Source organism: Scatophagus argus, chromosome 24, assembly GCF_020382885.2.
Source record: "Scatophagus argus isolate fScaArg1 chromosome 24, fScaArg1.pri, whole genome shotgun sequence".
In the NCBI taxonomy this organism is placed as follows: Eukaryota; Metazoa; Chordata; class Actinopteri; family Scatophagidae; genus Scatophagus; species Scatophagus argus.
The window spans coordinates 2,494,183-2,521,401 of record NC_058516.1 but is presented as its reverse complement, the minus strand read 5'-3'; the positions used below and the strand labels follow the sequence as shown (position 1 = coordinate 2,521,401).

The 27,219-nt window shown below is 44.4% G+C and overlaps 3 protein-coding genes and 1 long non-coding RNA gene across 22 annotated transcripts in view; 3 read left to right on the top strand and 1 right to left on the bottom strand.

Annotated features, from left to right (window-relative positions):
• LOC124055355 (inositol polyphosphate-4-phosphatase type I A-like) overlaps positions 1-16,466 on the top strand; it is a 35,459-nt gene extending 18,993 nt beyond the window's left edge. For 4 of the 15 annotated variants that reach the window (XM_046382121.1, XM_046382112.1, XM_046382115.1 and 1 more), the window contains 14 exons: positions 178-195; positions 1,811-1,994; positions 2,084-2,299; positions 2,528-2,669; positions 3,106-3,303; positions 4,253-4,285; positions 5,228-5,400; positions 6,941-7,064; positions 7,285-7,352; positions 7,787-7,986; positions 8,076-8,173; positions 8,493-8,605; positions 8,788-8,942; positions 11,110-14,149. In XM_046382121.1, the coding sequence (XP_046238077.1) occupies positions 178-195; positions 1,811-1,994; positions 2,084-2,299; positions 2,528-2,669; positions 3,106-3,303; positions 4,253-4,285; positions 5,228-5,400; positions 6,941-7,064; positions 7,285-7,352; positions 7,787-7,986; positions 8,076-8,173; positions 8,493-8,605; positions 8,788-8,942; positions 11,110-11,290 (1,903 nt within the window). In that variant the 3' untranslated portion in view covers positions 11,291-14,149. Of the gene's footprint in view, positions 1-177; positions 196-1,807; positions 1,995-2,083; positions 2,300-2,527; positions 2,670-3,105; positions 3,304-4,252; positions 4,286-5,227; positions 5,401-6,940; positions 7,065-7,284; positions 7,353-7,786; positions 7,987-8,075; positions 8,174-8,492; positions 8,606-8,787; positions 8,943-11,109; positions 14,150-14,797; positions 15,288-15,316 lie in introns of those variants that run through there. The other 11 variants (XM_046382126.1, XM_046382119.1, XM_046382123.1 and 8 more) reach the window with 8 other exon arrangements.
• A 120-nt stretch (positions 16,467-16,586) lies between these two features.
• On the top strand, positions 16,587-18,514 carry zgc:113142 (uncharacterized protein LOC503524 homolog). Its single transcript, XM_046382927.1, is given in 5 exon segments — positions 16,587-17,366; positions 17,722-17,874; positions 17,969-18,102; positions 18,186-18,327; positions 18,330-18,514. Coding segments are annotated over 5 exon segments (1,161 nt in total). The 5' UTR covers positions 16,587-16,819.
• A 969-nt stretch (positions 18,515-19,483) lies between these two features.
• LOC124055698 (neuronal acetylcholine receptor subunit alpha-2-like) lies at positions 19,484-26,696 on the bottom strand. The gene is made up of 8 exons (XM_046382755.1): positions 26,385-26,696; positions 25,163-25,314; positions 24,999-25,043; positions 24,803-24,912; positions 23,794-24,013; positions 22,971-23,473; positions 20,005-20,383; positions 19,484-19,906 (listed from the first exon to the last, which is right to left on the bottom strand). The coding sequence occupies exons 1-8, from the start codon at positions 26,449-26,451 to the stop codon at positions 19,781-19,783; spliced, it is 1,602 nt and encodes a 533-aa protein (XP_046238711.1). The 5' UTR covers positions 26,452-26,696; the 3' UTR covers positions 19,484-19,780.
• On the top strand, positions 22,340-25,310 carry LOC124055699. 5 transcript variants are annotated; one of them, XR_006842768.1, is made up of 6 exons: positions 22,340-22,760; positions 22,978-23,166; positions 23,268-23,371; positions 24,447-24,527; positions 24,969-25,069; positions 25,175-25,310. It is a non-coding gene; the product is annotated as an uncharacterized LOC124055699 (long non-coding RNA). The 5 variants fall into 5 exon arrangements; XR_006842766.1 differs by having other exon boundaries at positions 23,268-23,970; XR_006842765.1 differs by having other exon boundaries at positions 23,268-23,970; positions 24,814-25,069.
• Positions 26,697-27,219: the final 523 nt, after the last annotated feature.

Here is a 27,219-nt window from a genome sequence, read left to right as displayed (position 1 = left end):
TTTTTTTTCCTCCCTTCGATCCCACTGATATCTGCCCTTGTTGCTTTATTCATCTTTTTACTGATATTATTTCAAATATTAAAGACAGATTGAAGATTATTTTGATTGAATTTTGATTTGGCTGCCCTGAGGTCATTTTTACATTAATTTACATCTTTTTGTTACCTCTTTGATCAGCGTTTATGAGGAGGGATGGTGAGTTGTTGCACTGCTTTTGCTTGTTTTCATTTGTTTGTACACCGTTTGCCTCTCACTGCCTTGAACCACCACGAAAAAACACACTGTCACTGTTTCTCTGAGCTGTCAGTAAAGTTTAATGGTTTTGAAGCGTTGTGGATGAGCTGGTGAGTAGGTTTAGGGTGAATAAATGCGAACGTACATACACATACGATACATTTTTATTGACGGTTGTTGTGTTTGAAAGTAACTAAAAACGTCTTATGTCTTCAACAAAGTCCTCTTATGTGTGAAGCCCGGATATTTTATAACACAGCACACCAAGTTTGTTGAAATACCGTTCATTTTGTAAATTCAGTCATGGCTGGCGTTATGTCAACGCTCATAATCTGCACGTGGAAAGTATGTAAAGCTGGCATTAAAATTCTCAGAAAGATCTGTCTGAATTTCTGAAGTGGACGGTATGAACCCCCAGCCCTGTTTGTCACGTCATCTTTGTGTTTAGCGTTTCCCTGAGCCACTGATTATCAACATTTTTCAAAGGGAGCTTTGCTATTTTTCCACCTGGATCGTATTTTCCCATGTTTTTATGTCTAAGTGACTCATGGAAAGGATCCCATGGGTCCTTGAAATCGTTGAAAGTTTCTGAATTTGAGGAGGAAAAAAAATCAAGTTCAAAAAGGGAAAATCCTAATTGACATAATTGACAGTGCTTTGATTTATGTATTTTGTGCACTAGAATTGAAATTGTTTGGGCCGTGTTCACCTTTCTGCATGCGCGTGTCAGTGGTTGCATCGTTCTTCAGCACCACCTGCCCCGAAAAGGTGTGATATGTGCATGAGTGAATGAACCTGAATGATGCAGGTTACAACAAGCAAGTGAAAAGCTAACATTAAGCAAACGTTCAGCTCTCCAGGACGCGTGGCTCGTCTGTAACACAAGTGTTTGACTTTTTGGAAAGGATCCCTACAGAGATGGACCTTTTTGTAAAAGAGTTTAACCAGAAACAGCCGCTGTTACTCTCACCAAAGCAACCAGACTCCATTTACAAAAACTCTAATTTTATAATCGTGACACTCACTTCATTCAGACTGGACGGAAACAAAATAAAACTCACCAAAACCATCTTCGTCGTGTTCTGACAGTCACGATCTTACCGTCTGGTTTTGAAATAATTAAACCTTAATTCAACGAGTTAGACTTGAAAATATGAGGAGAAAAACGAGAGGATGGACGGAGGTCAGAGAAGCACCATGTAGACCCAGAGTATCTACACATCTGACTTGGTGAACGGTTTATTTTTACTAAACCAGACGTAGTGATTGTTAGAGCAGTGGAAAGATGAACCAAGAGGGTTTAATTTTGTTGTACTCATCAGTCACGTAGACACAAACACATGGGAATATGGGGTCCAGGATGAAAAATCCCAACGTTAGCCCTTCAGACCAGGCATGTGCATGCAAAGGCTTATGTTATTAACAAAACAGACCCAAAAAATGCAAGTAACAGTTGTTACCTTCAGTGGAGTAAATCATCACAGCTGCAGGCTCCAGCAGTCAGCTTTTTACATTTTGAGGTTATCAGAGCGTCGTCAGCACACACTCAGAGACACGTCTTTGCTTTCTGCAGCAGCGCCTTGTCCAGCTCCCAGTCCATCGTCTATATACCCCAGGACATCGTCCGAGCCAAAGAGATCATCGCCCACATCAACACGCTCAAGACTCAGGTCAGCTACTACGCCGAGAGGCTTTCCCGAGCCGCCAAGGATCGATCTGCTAGCGGACTGGAGAGGACGCTCGCTATTCTGACTGATAAGGTGCTTTTACTTCTCAAAAGGAGTTTGGAAACGTTGTTTTGGACTGACCTTCCTTCTTATTTAAAGTAACCTTGTCCGCTCCCTCTCAGACTCGTCAGCTGGTGACAGTATGTGACTGTAAGCTGCTGGCTTCAGCCATTCAGGCCCTGAACGCGGCGCGGCCCGAGTACATCGCCTCCAAGTCGTCTCCCTCCGCCGACTCAGAACAGGTAGTGCTCCGGAATGACCAAGACACGCTGCTGGCCAAGTGGAGCGGTCGCAACAGCAGATCCTCACTGCACGTTGACTGGCATGAAGAGGAGTGGGTCAGTGGATTAGTTCACATTTAGTCTTTTCTGATGTCATTGTGATGCCGCTTAAATCGGGTCCTATGGCATCCACTCTGAGCTGTTTGAATGTTTCATATTAAGACTCTTGGCTGTGCTGAAATGTTGGGAAGAGGCCATAAATCATTTCACAGATTTCCCACTAAAAGGTATATGAAATATCTTTCTTGCATAGCTCTGACAAGTTGAATACTTTTGTCCTCTCAGGAGAAGGTTTGGCTGAACGTCGATAAGTCCCTGGAGTGCATCATCCAGCGTGTCGACAAGCTGCTTCAGAAGGAGAGGAGACCCAGCAACTGTGGTCAGGACAGTACCCAGACTGACCTGCAGGGCGGCGCCACCAAGAAAGGTAACACACACACCTTGTTGTGTTTTAGCAGTTAAGAAATGTGAGAAATAGAAATAATTCATGCTCAGGCTGGGATTATTTTGGGTGCCCTTCATGTGTTGTCGTAGGATAATGAAATAAGAATAACTGGAGAAAGCAAACATTAGAGAAAATAATAAGAAAAAGGGACCAAATTAATATATACAGACATACATTTACAAATATATATAAATCTAAATATTTCTTTTTTTATATTTTCTTATCTGTCTTTCTGTTTCCATCATTTTTATTGACACTTCATTATATATTTATTTCTCCTCATATTTCCTGTCTTTATTTACTTATTCATTCTTTTATTTATTCACTTTTGGCATTTCAATAAAATCAAACATTTAAATGTAATTAACTCACCAGAATAAATCTATAAATTAAAACCACTGTGTATGGCTGTGAAAAGGTGGTGGGAAAAGACGAGCTTTCTGGATCAACCCAGGAAGTACATCAGAGGACACTCCATCTTTACCATCATCATCATCATCATCATCACAACCTCCACCATCATCATCACCTCCACGATCATCATCACCACCACCATCCTCCTCCTCTTCACCTGCCCTCTCCTCTGCACGCCCCCCCAGCCCTGAACAAGAATCCTGTGGGTTTATTTTTTCCTTTGCTTCTTCTGTAACTACTGCTGTTTTCAGATCAGTTTATCTTTTGGTTGCCTAATTTCATTTCCTTGCTCTGGACCGATGAAGGCAGCCGTCGGTCTCGTGTCACTTCCTTTCATCAACTTTAATTTCTTATCTAACAATTATTTTGACTTGCCAGCAAGTTAATTACTCATCCTTACCTTTCTGAGAAGCCCTGCTAATGTGAGCCCTGCCTAATTGTCAGTTTTGCTGGTCCACAACTTATATATACTATACTATATTTTTGTAGTCCGAGTAGTAAAATCAGAGGCGGCTTGTCTCGCTCTCCTGCTTCGTTGGTGTGAGTGCTGCTGTTGCTGCTTCCTGGCTGAACTCAGCCAGGCCTTCAGCCAGATTGTGTGCTACATGTACATGTTGTCCTGGATCTGGGGTCACATGTCTGTCCAAACTTTTACTTTTCAAAATGGCGCATGCGGCTGGGGCAGTTCAGGGCGGTGACAGTGTGATGAGGAATAAGCTGATGATTTTACTTTTAATTAAGTTTCACGTGTGTCTTCTTTTGATTTGGAGGCAACAGAAACAACACACTTTGTCCCCTTAGGGGGACGTCTTGAATCCACCTTCTTCCTTCTGCGGCTGATTTAATTATCCTCTGTGTCATTCCAAGTTATCTAGTAAAAGCAGTTACATAGCTTTGTGTTGCAGTCTGTGATGTGTCCCTTCACCTCTTTGTCTTTCTGTTATAATCAAGACAATTTGCATCAAATCTTGCATTTGAACAGGCCAGATGAACATGCTTTAGCTGCAGGAGAAATCTTGTTGTTGAGCGGTTGTTTTGGATGGATCTTTGACCCTGGTTTGTAGTGTTTTTTTCTGTGTGTGTCTCTGCTGCACTGTGTGGCTTGCAGTGCCTCTTAATCATGCATGTTGCACCTCCATCCCCTCTTCCAGATGGAAGCCCCAGTGCTGAGGAGGCGTATCCAGGTAAGAGCTGCTGTCCCACCCATGCTTCTCTGCCTCTGTCCCCTGCTCTCCAGGACTCTGGTTCAACAGTACATACTTAATTAAATGAGATTTGAGCTGAGAAAAAGCCTTTTTTTGAATGCGTTTCCTTCAGCTTGACCATTGAATTTGTCTACATATTTATTTTATCAGCTCTACTCTTTTTCGTTTAATTTTTGCACAGGATGGATTTTGATGGTTTATTAATGAGCACATTAACCCCTTTAGCTTGAGTATACACCCTCACCACATATTTATATTTATGTAACTATAATTTCATGACTTTTTTTCAGTGACGCTGAGAGTGAACTGTTATTGAGTCAGCTTTATTGATAGAGCAAAGTCACCTCAGTGTGCTTTACAGTCTGTCCAATGAACCTTCGACCCCCAATTCAAAAGAGGAAAAACTGTCCCCAAAAGCTCCTTTAACATAACAAAATGGAAGAAGGACTCCCTCTCACAGAGTATGATGTTTAGATTTTTTGGGTTTTGATTCTGCTGTTAAGATGTGATTTCTCCTCAGGGACTTTTTAAAGTTTCATTTCTTCTTTTTTAGATGGTTTGTTAGATGTGGTAAATTGTTGTATTTGTGGAAGAAGAACAAGGGAGATATATAGAGTAAAATCAAAACTGAAATTCAAACAGAAATTTATGCAACCTGGAGCTTCACTCAGCAGGTTCCACTTTAGATGTTCCTGCAGTCTCTGTGTTCCATCTGTTTTCTGTTTCTGTCTTAAAAGATCAAACTTAACTTCTAAATCCTCTCACTTTGGCATTTTTCATGCTGAATATCACTTAAACTGAGCTAACGTTAGATTGCGTTGTGTGTGTGGACGAGTGGTGCAGAGGAGGAACTGATTTGAATTGTGTGTTGGTGTTTAGTCTTCGCTACACCTTGTGTGTTTGTGTGTGTGTGTCCTGCAGGCGAGTGGAGCGAGGCGCTGTACCCTCTGCTCACCACGCTCACCGAGTGCGTCGCCATGATGAGCGACACGGCCAAAAGGTCCATGGTGTTCCTGCTGATGCAGGACAGCGCCCCGACGATAGCCATGGACCTGTCGCTGCAGTACCGCCGCGACGTCGTCTTCTGCCAGACGGTCAGCACAAACAGGACATTTACTCACCCACACATGAGCATTTGCATACAGGCTTTTAGCTAATGTGCTCATCCTGGAATGACTCACAGCGAGGGATTCGATAAACAGTTCATAAATCTGTAAATATTACAAAACTGAGAGGTGCAAAGGTGCAGCGCTCAGTCGCTTTACAGTGTTGATCTGACTGTTGAACTCTTAAGCATGCAAGGAAAGACAGCAGGATGACAAAGTAAAAGAAACTGACACATAAAGAGAAGGGATTTTTTTCGGTCTTTGGGCCAAAGTTAAAAAGAGGATGTGTCCCCAGAGGGAGTCAGAGCTGTGGATTCTTTATTTTTACAGCCTCTTATAACCAGTTATATTCACCCAGCAGGCTCAGTCCAGATGATGTGCTTTGAAGTTTGATCAAATCAAGTAAAACTTTGGTGTCTGGTCTACTCTTCAGTGAGGTTTAGATGGTTACCAGTTCGAAGATTAAAAGTTTAAAGTTTAAAAAGACAGAAATAGAGCTGGAGCAGTTTGACCAAAACAAAACAAGTGGTCAGTCAAACAGTCAGGTTACTGTTTGACTCTCACAAGGAAACTGAATCAAAGTAATTACTTATTAAGTTCAAGCCCAAATGTCAAACGCTGACTAATTCCAGCTCGTCAGACGTGAGCTTTTATTCATTTTCCTTGTCTTAACTGGTAATAAAATGAATATTTGGGGATTTGGCCCAATGTTAAGACGTCATTTTGAGCTTAAAGAAATAGTGGATGTGTGTCAGTATTTTACACACTGAATCATTAATCAAGAATGTAATAAAATTGTTTTTTTTATTTTTTGGATTTCAGCACAGGTTTGGTTTATTTATTGTGATAACTTAGAAGTGATCTGACCAAATCTTTATGTTCAGTAGAGCAAATTGAGATTTTTTTTATATTTTTTTATGCCCTCAGTCAGTTACGTAAAGCACATTTGCATGGCGATAAACCTCAGTGATCTTTACACATGAATGCACAGAAACGCGTGTTCACTCGTATAAGCTGAGAAGCAGCCGAGCTTCACTGTGTCTAAATATAAATGACAACGTAATGCAGATGAAAATCTGTACGCCTTCACGGTGAATGAACGAGCTCTTGTCTCCCTGATGGATGCAGTTCAGGTCACATAATGCGCATGTTGTTGTTGTTGTTGGATGTTTTGTGTTGCTTGGGTTGTTCAGTCTCTGATTATTACTATTCATAATGTATGTGTCTTTCTTTTAATGAGTGTTCATGTGTCTGCAAAGCACGTTGAAAACAAGTTGTTGATCCTCAAATTGGATTTTGAAACTGAGAGATGATTTTGTTTGACATGAGCTCAGTCGTCATCTAAACGGTTTTCTGCCAGTCGGGCGAGTCATGAAAACTGTCCTCTGACTGTGACACTTTATACAAGATGCACTTTGTCATTTTAGCATCATTTTTCACGTTAACTGGTGCACGAATCGGCTGTGAAAGCTGCGGAAACGCTCGCAGAGGCTTGAACCTGATGTTTGCGCTGGTGTGTGTGTTGCAGCTGACCGCCCTCGTCTGCGGCTTCATTATCAAACTGAGGAACTGTCTCCGTGACAACGGTTTCCTCCGACAGCTCTACACCATCGGCCTGCTGGCTCAGTTTGAGTCCCTGCTCAGCACCTACGGTACACACACACACACACACACGCACACACAGAAGCTGTTCGGACCTGCCACTAACATCCGTGGGCGACCTGATAGCTCTGAGTCCAGGTGTGAGTGCACCCGGGATGATGTGGGCTACTTCTTTGCTGCCTGTATAGAAAGTCCTCAGACTCCCTTAAAAAAATTGCTCAGTTATGAGAGTTGGTGAGTCGTGAAGCATGTGTGTGTGTGTGTTCACAGGTGAGGAGTTGGCCATGTTGGAGGACATGAGTGTCGGAATCATGGATCTTCGCAACGTCACCTTTAAGGTAGGAAACGTTTAATGATTCTCACGAGGGCTCTGCAGCTGCCAGTCGGTGTTACTGCAGCAGGAAGGGAGTGAAAGTTTGCTTTTATTTAGGGTTTTGCTTCTGTCTTCCGTGGTTTTTATCACTCCTATTGAGGTTCATTTTTGATCCTGCTTTATTTCAAAATCGAATTTTGTTGACTTTTAGTAACCTCAAGCCTTTTGCTTCCCCCCCTTTTATTTACAACTCCACAGAGGCTGAAAATGCAAAATAAAAAAAATCATTTTCATAATCAATAATCCAAATCTTTTACATTTTGTTGAGCCAAGCAGCCAAACATTCGCTGATGGTTAAAATAAGTGTGCTGGGCTGTGACAAAATGTAAGCGGAATTTTCAACATTTTTTCACATCGATAATCAGATAAACAGATCCAGATGTTTTTCGTCACTTTAAGGTGACCCAGGCCACCGGCAGCTCCGCACCGGACATGTTGCCAATCATCACGGGAAACCGGGACGGCTTCAACGTCCGCATCCCGCTGCCGGGAACCATGTTCGACGTGCTGCCGCGGGAGATCCAGAGCGGCATGCTGCTCAGGGTCCAGCCGGTGCACTTCAACGTCGGCATCAACGAGCAGCAGACGCTGGCTGAGAAGTGAGCGAGCAGGAGGAGAAAAGATGTCAGAGTTAAAGTTATATAGATTTAGCAAGACGTGATTTTGCATGTTTCTCTGTGTTGGTCAGGTTCGGAGACACATCCCTGCAGGAGATCATTAACCTGGAGAGTCTCTCCAGGTTAAATTCATACTACGAACAGTTCAAAGAAGTCCTGCCTGAGGACTGTAAGTACTGAAATCTGCCACAGTTCATGAGGGAGCTGCCTTCTTCTTCTTCTTCTTCTTCTTCTTCTTCTTCTTCTTCTTCTTCTTCATCTTCATCCAGCTGGTGCATGGACAACATTCGAGCTTTTAGACTAAAATATTAGTTAAATATCCTCAGTGGTGGAAATTAAGTACATTTACCAAAATATTGCACATAAGTATAATTTTTAGGTATTTTACCTGAGGATTACCATTTTATGTCCGCTTTGTATGAGCCAACCATCTGTGTTAGTACTGTTGTTACTTAAGCTGTTTGAATTTCGGTTCTTCTTCTCTGCAGGCCTCCCGAGGTCTCGCTCTCAGACTTGTCTTCCTGAGCTGCTGAGGTTTCTGGGGCAAAACGTCCACGCCAGGAAAAACAAGAATGTGGACATCCTGTGGCAAGCGGCTGAGGTGACGTTTCTGCTTTGTGACAGACAGAATTTAAGAGTATTTTTGTTTCTTAAAATCATCAGTAATGAGCACGTTCACCTGAAGTGGTCTCTGGCGTCCATCGGAATACACCTGGAAACTTGGTAAAAATACCCACAGTATTTTAATGTTAAGGTCATATATCTGTTTCCCACTGACCTCAGATCTGTCGTCGGCTAAACGGGGTTCGCTTCACCAGCTGCAAAAGCGCCAAAGACCGCACGGCCATGTCGGTGACCTTGGAGCAGTGCCTGATCCTGCAGCACGAGCACGGCATGGCGCCGCAGGTCTTCACGCAGGCCCTCGACTGCATGCGCAGGTAAGACACCCTCACAGTGTGGGAATGAAAAGAAAATCATACCTGGGCAAAAACTTTGTTTTCTCAGAGAGGGAACTTAGAGATCCAGATCCTTACTGCTTTGCAAACAATCTGGAAAATGCTTACATTTTTTCTTTTGATTAGTGTTCAGTCTACTACAAATGCATGGGAAAGGATGATTTGCCCACGTGTGATCTGAAATCTCACGCCATTTCCTGCTTGCTTTGTGAGATCAAACTGAGTTGCCAGTCGAACTTGAATATTTTGCTGTTAAGCCGGTGGCTTACCTCTCCAGACTCTTGTCAATAAAGATCGTTTTTAAGCATCTAACTTCCCTTTTGGAGACTTCAGTGTGACGAGGGTTTGGGGACGAAAGTCACCACGTTGATATTTTTAATTGAATTTAATTTATTTTTAAAAGTGATTGTGAGCTTGTCGGTCAGTCTGTCCGTCTTCTTGTCTCAGAGTCTGTACGTCCGTCCGACCGACACTGTCCTGTCTCTCCTTCCTGTAAAGACGCTCTTTCTGAGTCTGACTTGCTTACAGGCTGGCAGAATATTTTTTCCTTATTGACCGATCGTCTTCTTCGTTTTTCTTTTCCTCCATTCGTTTTCAAATTATGTCTGACTTTGAAGAAGGTATAAATAAGGACTGACTGCAGTCCAAAAGACTGGTGCACCCAAATTACGAAACATATTCTGTCCACTTTGGGTGCCTAACCTGAAAGGTTTGTGGCCTCCCAGCAGAAACAAGAAAGCTGATATCATGGGAGACAGAGGGATTAAGGTGTTCAGGGAGTTTTATTGATATCGATCCACAGTGTTACAGCCGCCTGCGAATGAGATTTTGTTTTCGAGAAAACACAAACTTCTCTTTCCAAAGTCCCTGCAGCCCTCAGAAACAACACAAAGGAATTTAACTGTTTGTATCTTTTTGTGTCAAGCGTTTGTGTGTTTTTCTGTGACTTTGTGTTGTAAATATCCTGCTGTTCAAAGATGTGATCACACCTGCCCTGTTGTGCTCAATAAACTTGCGCTCCCACACAGACTGGCGCATGATACGACATCTCTTCACCTTTTCCTCCCCCTTTTTTCCTCTCCTCTCACTTCTCCCTTTATCCTCCCCTCCTCCTCATCAGCCGACGAGCATGACAACGGCTTTCTGAGAGTTTGATTTGTTTCAGTTTGGAAAAAGCTTGGAGACGCTGCACGCTTTCCCTCCAGATTTGCCCGTCATGATCCTTTTCCCCCCTCATCTTATCCGGACATGCTGTATATGGAGAATGCACCCTTAAAATTTTAACATCTTGAAGTGTGTTGCTTCACTGCACCAGGTGCTTAATGCATGTTATTATTTCTCAATGAAAAGAGCAAACATTGCCAAGTGCAGGCATCCTCGCTTTGTGCACACGTTTCTGATTGAAAGTAAACTGAATAGCTTCAGTTTAAAGGGTGTTTTTCCAGTGCTCGCTCATCTTCAGTTTTTCCTGCCGTTCCTTCCTCCTCCTTCACCCCGTGTCTGAGGATATATAAACATGGAGAGCCATTGCTGTGTTTTCTTATCTTCTTTCCTTTTCTGAAAGACGTCTTTCTTAATTTTCTCTTTTTTCTCTTCCCCCTTTTTCCTCGTCCTCTGTTTCCCGCGTGTTTGATTTGTTTTGTACAACTGGCTCATTCTTCTTTGTGGATTGGTGCATTCTGATTGGTTTGTGATTCATTTCCATTTGTTGTGATTTTTATTACTTTCATAATTTTTGGACTGTCGTCATGTCATGGAAACTGCTGTCTGTCATCGTGATTTTGTGCTGGGCTCACCTGTTGCTTTGCCCCCTCACCTGTGTGCATGTGTATATACATGCCTTCTGTCTCTGTTGGTTTTTGTTTGCGACACATGCTGGCTGGCTTCCTTCCTCTCCTTCCCTTCTTCCTTCTTGCAATCCTTGCTTCTCATATTTCCTCCTGACTTCCCCCCTTCCTCTTCTCATCTCTTTTTCCCCTCACCCCCCTTATTCTCTTTCTTCATCTCTTTCCATCTCATTTCTCCTCTTCCTTTCATTTGCACTTTCCACCTCCCTCCGCTCTGCTCCGCCACCTCCCTCCAACCTTTTCCTGTTGTTTTTGCTGCTCCACGCCTCCTCCCCTTCCTCCCGCCTCCTGTGACTCGGCAGCATTGGGACGAGGGAGGGGGTGATCCAGAAGAACCTGAGCGGCTTGCTGCCGGTGCGGGACTTCCGGCTGGACCCCAGCCTCCTGTACTCGCTGCCCCTGCTGGCTCTCAGCCCGAACCTCCTGGTGGTGTGGATCTTCCTCAGCGTGGCCTATTTCCTGGCCAAACTCCGCTGCAGCTGAGCGAGCAGCTCTCTGCTGGGAGCGGCTGACTGAAAGCAGAGCGAACGTGGATGTGAATACTGGACTCTGACTCCTGAAACTGTGCCGCCGTCCTGTGAGTGTGTGTGGAATACTGTGCAGCGAGGACACACTGCCCCACCCCGACGAGGGCCTGAACACAACTGATGCCCCGGTTCTCAAGGCCAAAGCTCTGCCCTCGTTCCTGTTTTGAAAAACTGCACATGGTTGGCCCCGGAAAAGTATCGTAAACACAGTTATTTTGTCTCAGTATTGGTAACGATGATTTGCTTGATGAGGCTCCAGAGCTTCCATAGGTTTGACATGGAGGCTGCATCCACACTAAGCCGGCGAGAGGTGCAGTTCAGGTGTCGTGTTTTCAGGTAGTTTTTGTAAAGCTTTCTGTCCGCACAGAAAAGCCGCATTAATAGAAAAGCCGTCAAGTCGTTTGTTGCAGTTCAGTAGTCAGTCGTGTCACGGTCAGTCTGGTTACTCCGCTGAGTGTCAGATGAGTAAACTGACTCCTCTGCAGATCTTGTTCCAGTGGTTCGTTACTCTTCACTGTTTTAACACAACACAAAGAAAACACCAACTGACAGTTTGTGTATTTGTGAATCACAGGCTGTAAATGACACCTGGGTTGTGAATATGCATAGAGAGTGAGCAGATTATGTATGAGTCTTGGTTTCAGGAATGTGTTATTGTTGACAGTAGCTGTTACAAATGAAACTGAGAGGTAATTTAAGCTTTGCACAAGCAGCTTTCTTCATTTATCTTTGTCTTCCATTTGCTGCTGCACCTTAGAAGCTAAAGTGGCGGAAAGCTTTTATTTGGTGCCAAAATTTAAGTCAGCTACTTTTGGCTTAATGTATATTTTTCCAGGCAGTATTTGCTCTTTTTATTTGTTTGGGTCTTCCTGCTTTTCCAGGTTGTATAGAAGGAGGTTTTTCTTTGCTTCCACTTCAGCCTGTGCACTTTCCAGCAGATCTGGGTCAGCTCTGACTTACGAGCGGTTCTGTTTACTCTACAAATTATCAACTTCATCAATTACAGCCCTGTTTTCTAACTTCAGCCACACTAACGCGACTGCACAAACAGCATTTCCTGCACTCCACCTTTTCATCTTGCTCAAACTATTTTAAATACCTTGCATACCTTACATGAGCAAACGAACAGAGCAGAAAGCTCAGGGGATCAGGTCCCGTGACAACACGCATGACTGAAGGGCAGCACATTGTAGCAGAGTCAGGCAGCTGCACATGCAGATTTCCTCTATGTGATCTGATTCCGGGCAGGGATTGAGTTATCCATCGATCCTGCGTGCACAACAACATCATCTGAAAACAGCAAGATTTGAGCAGTTTTGTCCAAACGAAAGATAAGCTTCCCATGATTAAACAAAGAAGTTCATGTTGCCTCCTGGGCTTTTTCCCGGTCACGACACCGTAAGCTCTTTTGTCCTGGCTGGCGTGTCTTTTATGGGTTCAGCTCATCTGTAAAAGCACTTTTGTTCATTTCACTCCCTGAGCTCAAGCGTCTGCTTTTACCTGCCCTGAGGTCAGTAGCAGCCAGCGACCGGCGCTTTTCAGTCCCTCAAATTGGTCCCAGTGCGGAGCATCAGATCCAGTAAGTCCCGTGAGTCGACCCACATCTGCTCCTCAGCTTTTTTATGCCAATGCAGTGAAGATCAGCTCTGTCTCGCCAATTGACAAAGTGGAATCTTTTGTGTTTTCAGGATGCAGTTTCTAATTGGCTCATGTTGGAATGTGCGGACATTCGTAGGACATTCAGGGGACACGTGTCCGATTATGCAGCGTAGGACTGTCGGTTCTGCACCCTTTAGAGCATTTATGTGTACCATTTAACATGTGTCCAGGTGTTTGTCGTGGTGACAAACTGGCACAGATCGCAGCTATAGCAGTTACTGTTAGCTTTATATTTGGTGGATGACGTGAGTCAACTTTGTCTCTGTTAAGATGAATGAATGACGGCTCCGTGCTTGTGCCAAATGCTTCAGTCAGGTTTTTATCAGGTGAATTCAGGTTTGCAGGATTGATTTCAGGATTGATCGCCTGACTGTGTCTGTCATATGCACTGTAATGCACTCGTCATACCGAAATACAAGAAGAGTTTTCAGCTTGCATTACGCACTGGAAACCTGCATTGCCAAAATCAATATCTCATTCTGTGACGATAAACTAAAGCATCAGTCGCCTCCCCGGAGTTTTCGAGGCTCCGTCTCATTAAGATCGACCCAGTAAGGAAATGGATCAGACCAAAATAGCCTCCTTTGGGAGTTTAGCTGCTCTCATGACCCCTAAACGCTCAAACACACGGGCCACACACAGACTGGAGCGTCTCCCTTTGGTTTCCTTCGCTCCAATCGGGTTTGCAGTGCTTCTTTTTGAATTGACCAGTCAGTAGAAGCTCAAGACTTGTATTTCTGTCGTGACATGCAGGCTTGTGTCAGGAGTATTCACAAAATAAGTGAATAAGCAATTGTCCCAAAATGTTAAACTGCTCCTTTAATTTATCACTCACTCCTTATGTCCTTATGCCTTTATTTATTTATCATTATCATTTTAGAGCTACCTCTGTGAGAGAGAAGTTTAACTCAGTTATTTAAAAGTAAATATAAAGATAGAAATGCATCTAATAAACAAATATATTAATTAAATAATCACTGAGCAGCGTGGATGTGAGAGAACGGAGATTGTTTTACGTAAATGAAAACTTGTTCCAGTGAAGTCATATTTTCACTTTACGATGACCCTTAACGGTCATTTAAGTACACTAAAGTGCTTCCTAAAAAAAAACATATTAATTAAAAGTCATAATATCGTTGACCTTACAGAGAAAGAAGAAAAAAGTCTTGACGCCACTTTCTTCTTTTGTTTTGTAATCCTTTGACTCCAGACGTACCAGAGAGTATATTTGTATCCCTGTACAGAAACTGTATTTGAACGCTTGTATTGCCTAAATGCTAACATTTGCTTTATATTTATTGTCTTTATCCCAAAGCAGAGCACATATAAACTTATCTATACAATGTGACTGTCATGCTTGTGCCATAGCTGTCATGCTGTCGTCACTTTATCTCGCAGCTCAGTGTGTCTGTGTGAGTTCGCTGTAACGTTCGGATCGATTTGTCATCGCCTCTCGTGCTTGTAACCTTCTCATGTGAGCGAGTTACTCGTTAACGGTCACGTTTATCGTGTGAACTGAGACTCACTGTGTTACTCGGAACATAATTACCGATTATTTCGGTCAGTGTTCAAGTGTTCAATTAAAAATGTTAACTTTTAGCTTCATTTTTTTTGTGGGGGGCATTTTTGATTTGTATAGAAAATGTTTGGGAAGCCCTTTAAAGGTATTTTAAGTCTCGATTTACACTGGCTTCGTTCTTCTTGGTGTTAAAAGTAGTAATCCTCAGGCAGATCCCAGGTCAGCAAGCCACAGAAAATCAGTGATGTTCCGCTGTCTTTATTTGTGCTTCTTTTCCACATTTAGCAGTCAGTGCTTTTCCCTCCGAGACGCTCGCAGCAGTCAAATGTCCAAAAGCTTCAGCCTGGCTGCGTCCCATGTTACTCTAAATGTACGACAAACCCAAGAAGACCTCCGGTCAGTGTGCCCCTGAGCTCCTGCTGTAATAAACCTTTTCTGCCTGCTCCGGCAGAACATCAACAGACTCTGGTGGCGTTTTGTGGTTTTTAAGGGCTTGCTTGTTGTTCTCGTTCACTTTTTTGCGTCCTTTCTCCTCTTTGACCTCAGCTGTGCCATCTCTCAAAAGCCATAAGCTTTTCTACCATGTTTGTTTTGCTGTGTGTGTGTGTGTGTGCGTGTGTGTTTTGCTCCTCATTCAGTTTGAAGCAGTTTGGAAAAGTCTTTGCTGACCTCTAGTGGCAGCCAGCTGGAACTGCAGCAACAGCATGCTGAGTCGCTCCTTCTGTCTGCATTTTATCATTTGATTTTATGGATTATTTAACCCCCAAACCCCCCACACCCCCCATCCCCGTTCTGTCTCCTCAGCGAGGGCTGCAGAAGAGAAAACACTGTGAAGAACGTTGGATGCCGAAAGTACGCCTTTAACTCCCTGCAACTCAAGGCCTTCCCCAAACACTACCGACCGCCCGACGGCACCTACGGGAAGGTCGAAACCTGACTGGACCACAGAGAGCCCCAGGAAGTTATGAAGCGCTATGATTGGACAGTATGGCTACTGTAATCACACTGGGTACAATCAAGATACTGTGTCCATCAACGGTTTGGCCTCATGTCACCTGGTTGCTGTTTTAGATTAGATTTATTTTATAGGCTTACTCAGTGACTCAGTGTCACACTAATAAAACATGTTTGCACCTTCCTGAGTGTAATAACTGTCTGTAGATGCTGTATGAGTTGCGTATGCCACCTTGTGCATCACACTTCGAAAGCCAAGAATGTTTCCTCTGGCAGCAGAAGAGTCGAGCTCTTTTGGCTTTTTATTTCTGGTCCCCCTGATCCCGCACTGATGTGTTCAGTATCGACCACACAAACGTTCAACTCCAATAAAATCTGAAAATAAATAAATAAATAAATATGGGAAACCTTCAGTGTGCGACATGAAAGTGTGTTTGCAGCTGCAGCTCTTCACTCCACGTTTTGTTTCTATGCAACTTGTTTTCACTGCTTATGATTCACACCAATCTGCTTTTTCACTTTTTAATTTTCAAGAGCCAACGTGGCATCAACAGGTTGTGCTGAGAGACAATCAAATCAGAAACCACATTTGGAAATCTGAATTTCTCCACAAGCCTGTGATGATTCCTTCAGTGAGGACAAAGTTTGTGTTTGTACTTCATCCCGTCTCTCTGCAGTGACCAGTGTGTACCACCAGGGGGAGTCATGACTCCTCTGCACCAGGAGAACTTACCACAGCTCCACCAAATGTGACCTCTGCTGAAGTGAAAAGCATCTTACTTCAGGCTCACTGCTGGTGTCCATGCTCATCGCTGTGTTTATCTGCTTTTGTTTTGGTTTTTTTTAGCTGTTTGTTCCGTCAACATGCTGTGCAGTACATCTGGTATTTAACTTGAGTTTTATTTTACTTTGTCAGTCTGACAGCATCTGTGAAGGTGTGAATGTTGCCATGTATTATGACTTGTCAAAATAGAAAGCTTAAATAAATTTTCAAAATTGATCCTGGTTTGAAAAGGGGAGGTTTTTCAAATGAACAACATCTGTTTTCTTTCCACTGAGCTCCACTTTATCACCATGGAAACGTGCATCTACATGACAGCACAGGAAGTTAACGTTCACGGCGTCCTCCTCGGCTGAGCCGGCTCATGAGTGGCTTCCCTCTGAGTGGTGACACAGCACTTAAAATGTGGCCCAGTGCAGTAAGTCGAGGGGTCTGGTTAAGATTACACGAGAGTCAAACTGTTCTCGTCGAGTAAAAGTCAAAAGATGGAGGCCCCGTCACTTTGCTGAGTCAGTTTGGCATTTCCAGGCAAACTTTTGGCCCACCTTTTCCAGTAAGAACCAACACAGCTGATGCTCCTCCTCCACAACAGAATTGCCTTTTTATGTCACATGGAAAACCTGAACAAATTGCGTGAATGTCACCCTCACACACTTCAGGGTCAACAAACATCCCTCACAATGAACTTGCTGTGTTGTCAGCAGGCTTATATTGTGCAATGGGAAGCACCAGCAGACCGTCCACAAACGGAGACACCGAGCAGCATGCACACGTCTCTCTTCATCGGCCAAATCGTTGGCATCCTCTCCCTCTCTGCCTTGCTGCTCTTCGCCTTTGCCAAGCTGGTTTCCCGCCACAGCTGCGGCCGCGTGCAGGACGGTAACGGCTACGCTGTGCTGATAACGGGCTGCGACAGCGGCTTCGGGCACCAGCTGGCTCAAAGTTTGGACCGCAAAGGGTTTGTGGTCTTCGCTGGGTGTTTATTCCCACAAGGAGCCGGCGCCCAGAGCCTGGCCAGACAGAGCTCCCATAATCTGAAAATCCTCAAGCTGGACGTCACCAGCGATGAGGAGGTGCAGCAGGCGAAGAAGACGGTCCAGGAGAACCTGCCAGAGAAAGGTGAGAGTTGAACACGCTGTCAGAAAAAATGACCCAGTTTCTCCTGTAATCAGCTTTCATGTGTATGGAAGCTCAATTCAGCTCGAAAAGGAGGTTAACCGACAGATGAAATGTTTGGACCCTAAAACCAAAAAAAATTTGGATCAAAGGATGTTAAAGTCTGGACTTTGGAAATCCAAATTCAGTTTTGTATGAGTCAAAATGAGCTTAAAGTCCAGTTAGGAACGTTTGATTTGCACATAAACTCATTTAGACATTAAAAAAGACCTCAATGATGCATCTGCACTCAACTCACAGACGTTTATTTCATGTGTCCCATCGTCACTTACATCTTGTGACTTCTGTGCTTCGTCAGGCCTGTGGGCGGTCGTGAACAACGCTGGAATCTCAGACTGGGCCGAGATCGAATGGAGCACCATCGAAGACTTTCGCAACATGGCGGACATCAACCTGTTCGGCTCCATCAGGACCTCGATCGCCTTTCTGCCGCTGGTTCGTGCCACCAAAGGTCAGCTGAGAGTTCGGCCACATGTCGCTGTCACTGCTCATTCTGATTGGAGTGATGGTTAAAAAGGATCTTGTGTGTTCTCCGACTGAAACAGGCCGGATGGTCTACACATCGAGCATCTTTTCCTTCTTCAACTGCCTGAACATGGCAGCTTACAGCGTGTCGAAGAGAGGACTGGAGGCGTTTGTCGACTGCCTGAGGGTGGAAATGGCCAGTTTTGGTATGAAGGTGCGGTGAAGTTGCAAAAAACCCCACATGAATCCTGTGAGATGATGTCTTCACATGAGAGTAACCCAGTCCTCCGCTTTCAGGTCAGCATCATCCAGCCGGGAAGCTTCGGCCAAGCCACCAACATCCTGAAGATGAAAACAGGTTTTGATTGGGAAAAGTTAGATGAGGACCAGAAGCAGATATTTAACCGGCAGTACGTCGAGCTGGCCAACAAGTACTTCATGTCGACATGGTCATCGATGCGATGCTGCACGCGCTCACGTCCGCCCATACCGTCATTTTCCAGGAAAAGTCCTGTGATGAACAAATGCTCACCACATGCCTGATGGGACTGGTGCCAAGAGAGGCAGTGAGGAAGCCACAAAAGTCTGCCTGCAGCTGGTGTTGGGGAGGAACTGGTCAAATGTGACTTCCAAAGTAAACGCAGAATTTGTTGATTAGATTAAAGCTGTCAAAATGGTGGTGAAGGCAAAACATATTTGTTTGGGTGAGAAGCTTACATGATGATAACATTCGTTGTGTTGTCTCTGGGTGCCTTCCTTGGGTTTTAGTTTTGGTGTGAACCCTAAACTCACTGGAGAGATTTCACATCTCATCTGGCTTGATGGATGGATGGATCTCTGATGCATTCTGGTTGGATCTCTCTTCTACTCAAACCCTTTTATTGCTGATTGTTCACTGTGCCATCGCTAAAGCTTTAACATTAACGTCTTGTCTTTGCTGAGCAGCGTGGCCGATGACTTAATGTGCACCACATCCCGTGTTTGGGAGAACAGCTCTTGTTTGTGTTGACTTGATTTTTGGTTTGTGCAGCACCGTTCTGAAGGCTCGAGTTTTGCATGACGACTGTCGCCATCAGGTGACCGTATTTGGATGAGAAGGCGGAGCCGGAGAGGACATCCTGATAGATCGAAACTCATCGGGCGACTGTTTGCTGAGGTCATAAATCAAGTGAGAAGTTGTCTCATTTTCACAAGAGAAAAGTTCAAACTGGATGTTCGGGATGATCCACGGGACACAGTGGACACGCTGGCTGGCCTGAATATTTCATATTGATGATAACAGCAGAGATGCTGCTTTTATCTCATGACTGACAGCCACTTTGATTCAGTGTAATTAGCCAATCGGGCCCTTAATAGTTCATATCAATAGACTCATTATTCTTCATCTTCATCTTCATCTCTGAGCTTCGTGGGTGACTGGATGGCATCTCATGTGTCCAGGCCCTTCACTCTGCAGCTGAAAGAGTCACGATTTACATTTTTATTCTTTCACGCAGCCTAAGTTTGTTGCAAATCCACCGTGCGTCCATCTGAAAGAAAAGAAACTACAGCTGCCGAGAGCCAAAGACACACTGAGTAAAAGACAGGAGACAAAATTGGACAAAGTGAAGTTTTAATCCACTCAGCAGATTAGTAGAGAAAAGCAACAATTTCTAACTTGAATTAAAAGCTTTCCGTAAGGTAAAAAGGCCCGTTAACTGATCATGAAAGTAACTGTTAGTTGAAGCCCTGATTGTACTTGTTGCTAGTAAAAGAAAAAAATCCTGCATGTATTTTAGCGAGTTGCATCAGATTTGTGAAAAGCTCAAAAAAAAAAATCCCTTCCTTCCTCTCCACTTTGCCTCAATAATTGATTCATCATTGTAAGGGCTTGATGTTTCTTTAATTTGGTTCTAAAACATCCCAGAGAGCCACGGAGGCAGGAAGAGTCCGACTGTCCCCAGCAGACACACGATAATGAACATCCACAGGAAGATCCGGTCCACGACCATGGCCACGTACTTCCAGTCCTCCTTCACCTGCAGAGGCAGAGAAGAGGAAGAGGAGGAGACTGTGAATGTCTGGACAAACAGCTGAGACTTCATGAGACAAGATAATAACAATCATCAGCACGCACAGAGAAGTCTGCATCCTCCGCCCTGAGGTGCTCTGCGATGTAGGTGACCCCCTCCAGGGCCGACACCACCGCAGGAGACAGAACAGAGGCCGGCGGGCTCACAGGAGGGGCCCCCCAGTCCAAGCTGGGCGCTGAGTGTCTCTGAGGGAGGAGGGTGTAACCGAGGCATCGAGGGGAAGAAGGAGAGAGGGCAGAAATCCTCAGAGCATCCATCTTCGCCCCAAACCTCCCCGGATGATCTCTGCTCAGGTCACCGTGAAGATCGCAGAGGTGGATTTCATGGAGATCGATGTCAGACTCCCGCGAGAGCCAGGTGGATGTCCTGTGGGAGGGGCCTGAAGTCCGGACAGGAAGGAGGTCATCGCTCAGGTGACGCCGCCTGAGATACGTCAGAGAGCAGACATTTTTCATTATCAGTATGAGTTAAAGTGCCAACTTCAAACCAAATGTTCATCTACAAAAACCTCCAAGTGGTGAAGTTTTGATGAAACTCTGCTCTAATCAGTATTTTTATTCACGGTTTATCGAGTGATTGTCTCTGTGTGTGAAGGGATCACTCGTAGTGATGAACACACAGGAGTCTTTCTGTTTATTGATTTGACTATTCAACTTGCAAACTTACTGTTATTTAACTCCGCTTGTCTCTAAAGCATTGTTAGCTTTAGAGACAACAAATGAACGGGTGTGGAAAACTCGCGGACAAGCCTGTATTGCATATTAATTAGGATGTGTGGTCCCCAGTGTATGATTGGTCTAACTTTTAGAGGCTCCGCTCGCTTTATAGATTTCTTAGGCAGCTGAAAATTCTGATTGGAGCGGCACTCAATTAAAGCTCTCCAATCCCTGGAAGGCGCTTGCGCAGAGAAGTCGGTTTGGTTGTTCTGTTAATTTAAGTGTCGTTCACAGTATTTGTTTGGCTATCTGGGACTGGACCAGGATTAGATTACACGTGAAAGAGACACTCTGTCTAGAAACACCAGAGGGCTACACTACGAAGCAAGATTGTTTAACAACTTTCAGAGTTGGGGTTTTCCACCTCGTGAGGGTGACTCTCTTATGTCCTGGTCCAGAGAAGATTACGTTCAGGATTAAAATGTGTAATAAACTTGGTGAGTGATAACAGGTGTTTCTGCAGTTATATTGCTGAATGAAGTCTTTGCCCTGAATTGCTGTCAGTATTCGTTTGACACGGCCGGTAACATCGACACAATTTTATTTAACTTTGATGTAAATCTTGAGTACAATATTTAAATATACTTTAGCAAGCTTTACACTTTGTCCAAGTTAACAAAGAAACTCGTTCACCTCCCGCGTTATAATCATTATTTCTCACTGTGGTTTTGGATTTTGTGAAGTTCGCTAACATAAAACTTGGCTATGTCGCGTTTGTTTCGCAGAATGTGCGGTCCCCAGTGTATGATTGGGCTTTAGAGGCCCCGCCCACCCAATCTCCTCCTAGCCCGCTGAAGATTCTGATTGGAGCAACACCCAATCAAGCCTTCCAATCCTGAGGAGGCTCTCACACATAGAAGGTTAAAACGGCTTGTTTAATTAGGATGTGTGGTCCCCAGTGTATGATTGGTCTAAATTTTAGAGGCTCCGATCACTTTATAGAGTTCTTAGGCAGCTGAAAATTCTGATTGGAGGGGCACTCAATTACAGCTCTCCAATCCCTGGGAGGCGCTTGCGCAGAGAAGCCGGTTTGGTTTTTCTCGAAACTTAAGTGTTGTTCACAGTATTTATTTGGCTATCTGGGACTGGACCAGGATTAGTTAACACCAGAGGGGTACACTGCGAAGCAAGATTAATTGCCTAACAAATCTCAGAGTTGGGGTTTTCCACCTCGTGAGGGTGACTGTCTTTTGTCCTGGTCCAGAGAAGATTACGTTCAGGATTAAAATGTGTAATAAACTTTGTGAGTGATAACAGGTGTTTCTGCAGTTATACTGCTGAATGAAGTCTTTGCCCTGAATTGCTGTCAGTATTCGTTTGACACGGCCGGTATTGCTGCTAAGAAGTGGCGTTAACCACAGACAACATCGACACAATTTTATTTAACTTTGATGTAAATCTTGAGTTCAATATTTAAATATACTTTAGCAAGCTTTACAATTTGTCCAAGTTAACAAAGACAAACTTTTTCACCTCCCTCGTTATAATCATTATTTCTCACTGTGGTTTTGGATTTTGTGAAGTTCGCTAACATAAAGCTTGGCTGTGTCGCGTTTTTTCGCAGAATGTGCGGTCCCCAGTGTATGATTGGGCTTTAGAGGCCCCGCCCACCCAATCTCCTCCTAGCCCGCTGAAGATTCTGATTGGAGCAACACTCAATCAAGCCTTCCAATCCTGAGGAGGCTCTCACACATAGACGGTTAAAATGGATTGCTTAATTAGGATGTGCGGTCCCCAGTGTATGATTGGGCTAAACTTTAGAGGCCCCGCCCACCCAATTTCCTCCTCGCCCGCTGAAGATTCTGATTGGAGCAACACTCAATCAAGCCTTCCAATCCTGAGGAGGCTCTCACACATAGAAGGTTAAAACGGTTTTTTTAAACTATTAGTGTCTGTTCTGGTAACTCCAGCTGTGTCAGAGGGTTTTGTGTCAGCGCCGACTGGGCTTGGCCTTTGAAAGCGCTGTCAGGAATACCACGTTAAGGGGGTTCGGTTTAACTGTTTTTGTTTTCTAAGAGAAGTTACTTTGTAAGGTTTTATGTTGCCAGAAAAAGTAGAAAAGTAGAAGCAAGGATCAATGCAAGGTGAAATCTGATGTAAACAAAAGGTATTTGTTTGATTATTTAAAATGTTGAATAAAAACTAATCTAATGCAAATATATAGAATAAATGGTGGATGCCAGGTACTTTGGTCAGTTAATCCAGAGAAAACTGAATTTATTTTATTTTATTTTTTGTCAGAATATTTTAGCATTCCTGCACAGCAAACATGGCGACCTTTGTTGCTCTCCTACCTCGCAGACCTGAGGCCGTGGTCTGGACGCTTCATGCACAGCCACCGTGGCACAGCACAGAGGAAAAACCTCCGAACCCACCGTGGCATGGTGTGAGTCACTGACGACCGGTGGTGCACGTTCAGCACGAAGACGGTGATGACGATGGACAGCGTGACGAAGATCATGGTGAAGAGCAGGTACTCCCCGATCAGAGGTATGACCAGCGACGTTGACGGGATGATCTCGGTGATGAGCAGCAGGAAGACGGTGAGCGAGAGCAGCACCGAGATGCACAAAGTGATTTTCTCTCCGCAGTCCGACGGGAGGTAGAAGACCAGGACGGTGAGGCAGGAGATGAGGAGGCAGGGGATGATGAGGTTGATGGTGTAGAACAACGGGAGTCGGCGGATGACGAAATAGTAGGTGATGTCGGGGTAGATCTCGTGGCAGCAGTCGTACTTCTTGGTGTTGTAGGTGCCCACTGCGTTGACGATCGCCCACTCGCCGCTCTCCCAGTAATCCTACAAATGAGATTTATTTTTAGCCAAACAATGTGGCTCAACGCTTCTGTCCACACTGAAACATCTGAGGAACCTCTTGCTGGATTGCCATGAAATTTTGTATCGATATTCATGGTCCCCGGAGGATGGATCCTCTCGCAGAATCACAAATGTCTGTGCCAAATTTCATGGCAATCCATTCAACTGGTGCCAAGATATTTCACTCTTGATCGAAGTAAGAAATACGGAAGAGCATCCGTGAACCACAGAGTGGACAAAACTGGCACAGACTCAATGGAGAGAAGAAAGGATGGAGCAGAAGAGGCATCCACCCGTTCCACCTTGAGGTCCACCGTGTTCTCAAAGGGCTCCAGGTCGATCTTGGCGCGGTCGTACGTCCAGGAGCCGAACTTCATCTTGCAGCTCTGCTGGTCGAAAGGGAAGAAGGTGACGTCGATGGAGCAGGAGGACTTGTAGATGGCCGGGGGCACCCAGCGGACACGACCCGTGTGAAACAGGTGGGCCTTGGTCATGTGGGTGACGGCAAAATCTCCGTCTGCACTGGGAGAATCAGAAGCGTGGCATTGATAAAGAGAAAGCACGAACATACTGAAAACTGACAAGAGACAAAAAGAACTGACACCAATGTTGTTTGGATGCAGCGGGTTGATATTTCAGTTGTTTTTGTTCAGCAAAGCTCCCAAGTTTCTCCAGCTCAGAAGGTGAAGGAGTAAACCTCGAGCTGTTCCCCTTTACGCAGCCAATGCTTAATAATTGATCAGTGAATGTTAACGACGCCGCACGCATGATGCAAGCTCACTTAAGCTGAAGGGGGAGAAGGTTTCGTCTCCATCCAGACAAATTTCAGGATTAACACTTCCCCCGGGCCCTGAGGGGAGGAAACCAGACTAAAACTGTGTGATGCAAGATCGCTGTGCAGCCGCCTCAGAATCGAGGTCGTTTATTCACCAGGATCATTTGCATGTGTTTCCAGTTGGTATGCAGGGGTGTTCAGAAGTGCTGTGGGACCAGCGACCTTCCCGCCCTCATGAGCACATTGTTATGGATCAAGCAGGTAATTGATCACTACAGATAATTCCCGCCCACAGACATTCAAAGTCGTGCCTGTTTCGGCACAGTGTGTGTCCTCACCTGAGGGGTGTGTGTGTGTTTATCCGAAGATTTACTTTATATTCATAAATTTACAATAAAGCTAGAAATCAAGGCTGAAAAATTAGAACTTCTTGAGACTAAACCTAAATAAATAAACAAGAATATCGATCTCTGCTTGTTGAAGTGAAAGAGGATTTGCACAAACTGCAGTGGTTTGGTGTTTAATGTGTGTTTTACTTGTTGTAAAGCACGATGTCCGGCACCCAGATGAGCTCAGAGGGAACTCTGATGGACGTCACGTTGTCGAAGTCGGAGGGTCTCCACTGCAGCTTGTAGTCAGTCCACTCCTGCCGACACAAGCACAGATTAAGACCAAACATCTTTGGGTTTTCTGTATTCATAGGACGGGTGCACAGGTCGGCTTCTCTTGTACCTGTTTGAGCCACACGTTGGTCGTCATCACCTGATTTTTCTCATCCTGTTTTGAAGCCAGAAATCCAGTCAGTGAGTGGTGTGTTCAGGACATGTTAACTCATATTATCAGACTCTTATATGTGTGGTCAGGATCTACAAACGTGTGTGTGTGTGTGTTCCCACCACGTCTATCAGCTGGGCGATGGAGAGGCCGAACTTGACTATCACCACGTCTGTGATGTTCCTCGCCGGACGTGTCCACTTGCTGTAGCCCCCAAACAGCCTCCTGAAGAGCTCGCCCTCAGTGTCAGCACGGGTCCAGTCCTCAGCCAGCACTGACAGACAGACAGACAGGACCGGACAGGATTTTAGATCTCAGAGTCCTCCTTCTTAGTCATAATTTCATGCTTGGATTAAACCTCCTTTAACCCCCAGCCTCTTGTGTCTGCTGTGATCTGATTTGCAGGTTAAATGAAAAGTGCACAAAGCTGCCAAAACTTCTTCTTCTTCTTCTGTTCCTGTTCGACCAGCAGCATCTCCTTCACGCTCTCCGAACACACACACACACACACACACACACACACACAGCTTCACACCCTGGCAAGCAACCTGGCATCATCGACGACCAATTTGGGATTAGGCTGCGCAAGAAACAGCGAGCCAAGAGCGCAGACTGTGCAAATGCGTGCGACGCCAGCTTCTGTGATTACGTTGTCTGTTTGCAAGCTGCAAAGTGAAGCTGCAGGTGAGGAGAACCAGACGACATGCTGTGATTACGTCCCCGGATTCAGCCCTGCTTTCTGGAGACGCTGAGATGTGTTTGTTGTCCTGGCTGTTAAAATAATGTTTTCGGTTTGTTTGTTTGTTTGTGTACGCTTTTGCTGAGCGTCTGTCAAGCAGCTTCGTCACATGTTTTCCTTCTGTGCGCTGAGCAGGCGTGACATTTTAATCAGTATTTAAAATACACTTCTGATAATAAAGTAAACTGACAAACATTGTGGTTGTTTTTATAATGTCTGCTTTCTGGTGCAGTAAATCAACTATAAAACATTATGGATGTGACATGATGAATTATAACTTCAGTGTCTTATGGTCATAAACTCGAGGTTGACTGGGGCTTATAATGCATTATGACCACATTATTGTGACAGCAGGATTGACAATAGGAGACTTTTAATTACTGTTGAGTGCCTTTATGATATTCAAAAAGGTAAAATCAAGTTTTGAATGTTATAAAACCGATTTAGGATCAAATAGTGAGGCATTGATTGTAGGGAGATGCCTTCACGTACCCATTATCACACTGACGTTTCTGTGTGATAACCACAGCAGGTTAAAATACCTTTAAAACTGCAGGTTTAACTCACCAGTTTTTATCAAGAAGAAAACACGCCGTCTGACTCACCGGAGCTGATGAGGATCCAGCAGCAGCAAAGCGCTGAAGTCCGCGTCAAATCTCTTCTCTGCTCCATGTAGAAGAACACCAACAGACTGCAGCTCTGGTGACATTAAGTGTGGCTTCTCTCGGAGGCGTTCGGCTTTGGGTTTCCCATCGTTTGTCCCGAAAGCAGCCTGCCCCTGCTCGTCTTCCAGCAGCTGGATGGATCCGCGTCCCAGCCTCCCGGTGCGCGCCACATCACATCACTGACTCCTCCAGGGGCTGGGCTCAGTCATAGTGGGCTTATGGTGACCCCTGTTCATCATGTTTCCAACATATTCTTACCGCAAATTGGGACGTTTGAGGCCGTTTTTATGTCATTTATTTAGAGGCTAAAAGGTGTGCAAAAATATGAAAGTCCTGCATTCAAAATCTTAAAAACAATATTTGCATATGTTGAAAATATAAGTTTGAAACCAAATACCGTACTTTTACCTTTTTTTCTTACTCGATAGATTTTTCTTGCAAGATATAAATTAGCTCACTGATAAATAAGTTTTAATTTTTTAAAGTTAAATTTAGCCCTACTTTTAGCTTAAGTATTTAACAGTTAAGTGATACATACATTTATTTATATCTTAGTATAATTAGAGAATCCTGTGCTCATAATTTTTTCCAACGTTATTATTCAGAATTTTAAATTTTTTTCCGATTATTTTGACAGAAACGTCTGAGTGAGAAAATGGCTTTAACTAACCTTACAGACGGTTCGTACATCTGAATGTGCAGCACCGCTTTCGCCATCAGGTGGGGTCATTGAGTCTGTATACAAAGTTTCGAGGCAGAAGTAAAGAAGAAGAAG

Coding starts and splice junctions, on each gene's coding strand:
- LOC124055698 (XM_046382755.1), bottom strand. CDS start 26,451: ATGGAGCAGAGAAGAGATTTGACGCGGACTTCAGCGCTTTGCTGCTGC. Junction 25,315..26,384: donor CTGGATCCTCATCAGCTCCG/GTGAGTCAGACG, acceptor TCTGTCTGTCAG/TGCTGGCTGAGGACTGGACC. Junction 19,907..20,004: donor CGGAGGATGCAGACTTCTCT/GTGCGTGCTGAT, acceptor CTGCCTCTGCAG/GTGAAGGAGGACTGGAAGTA.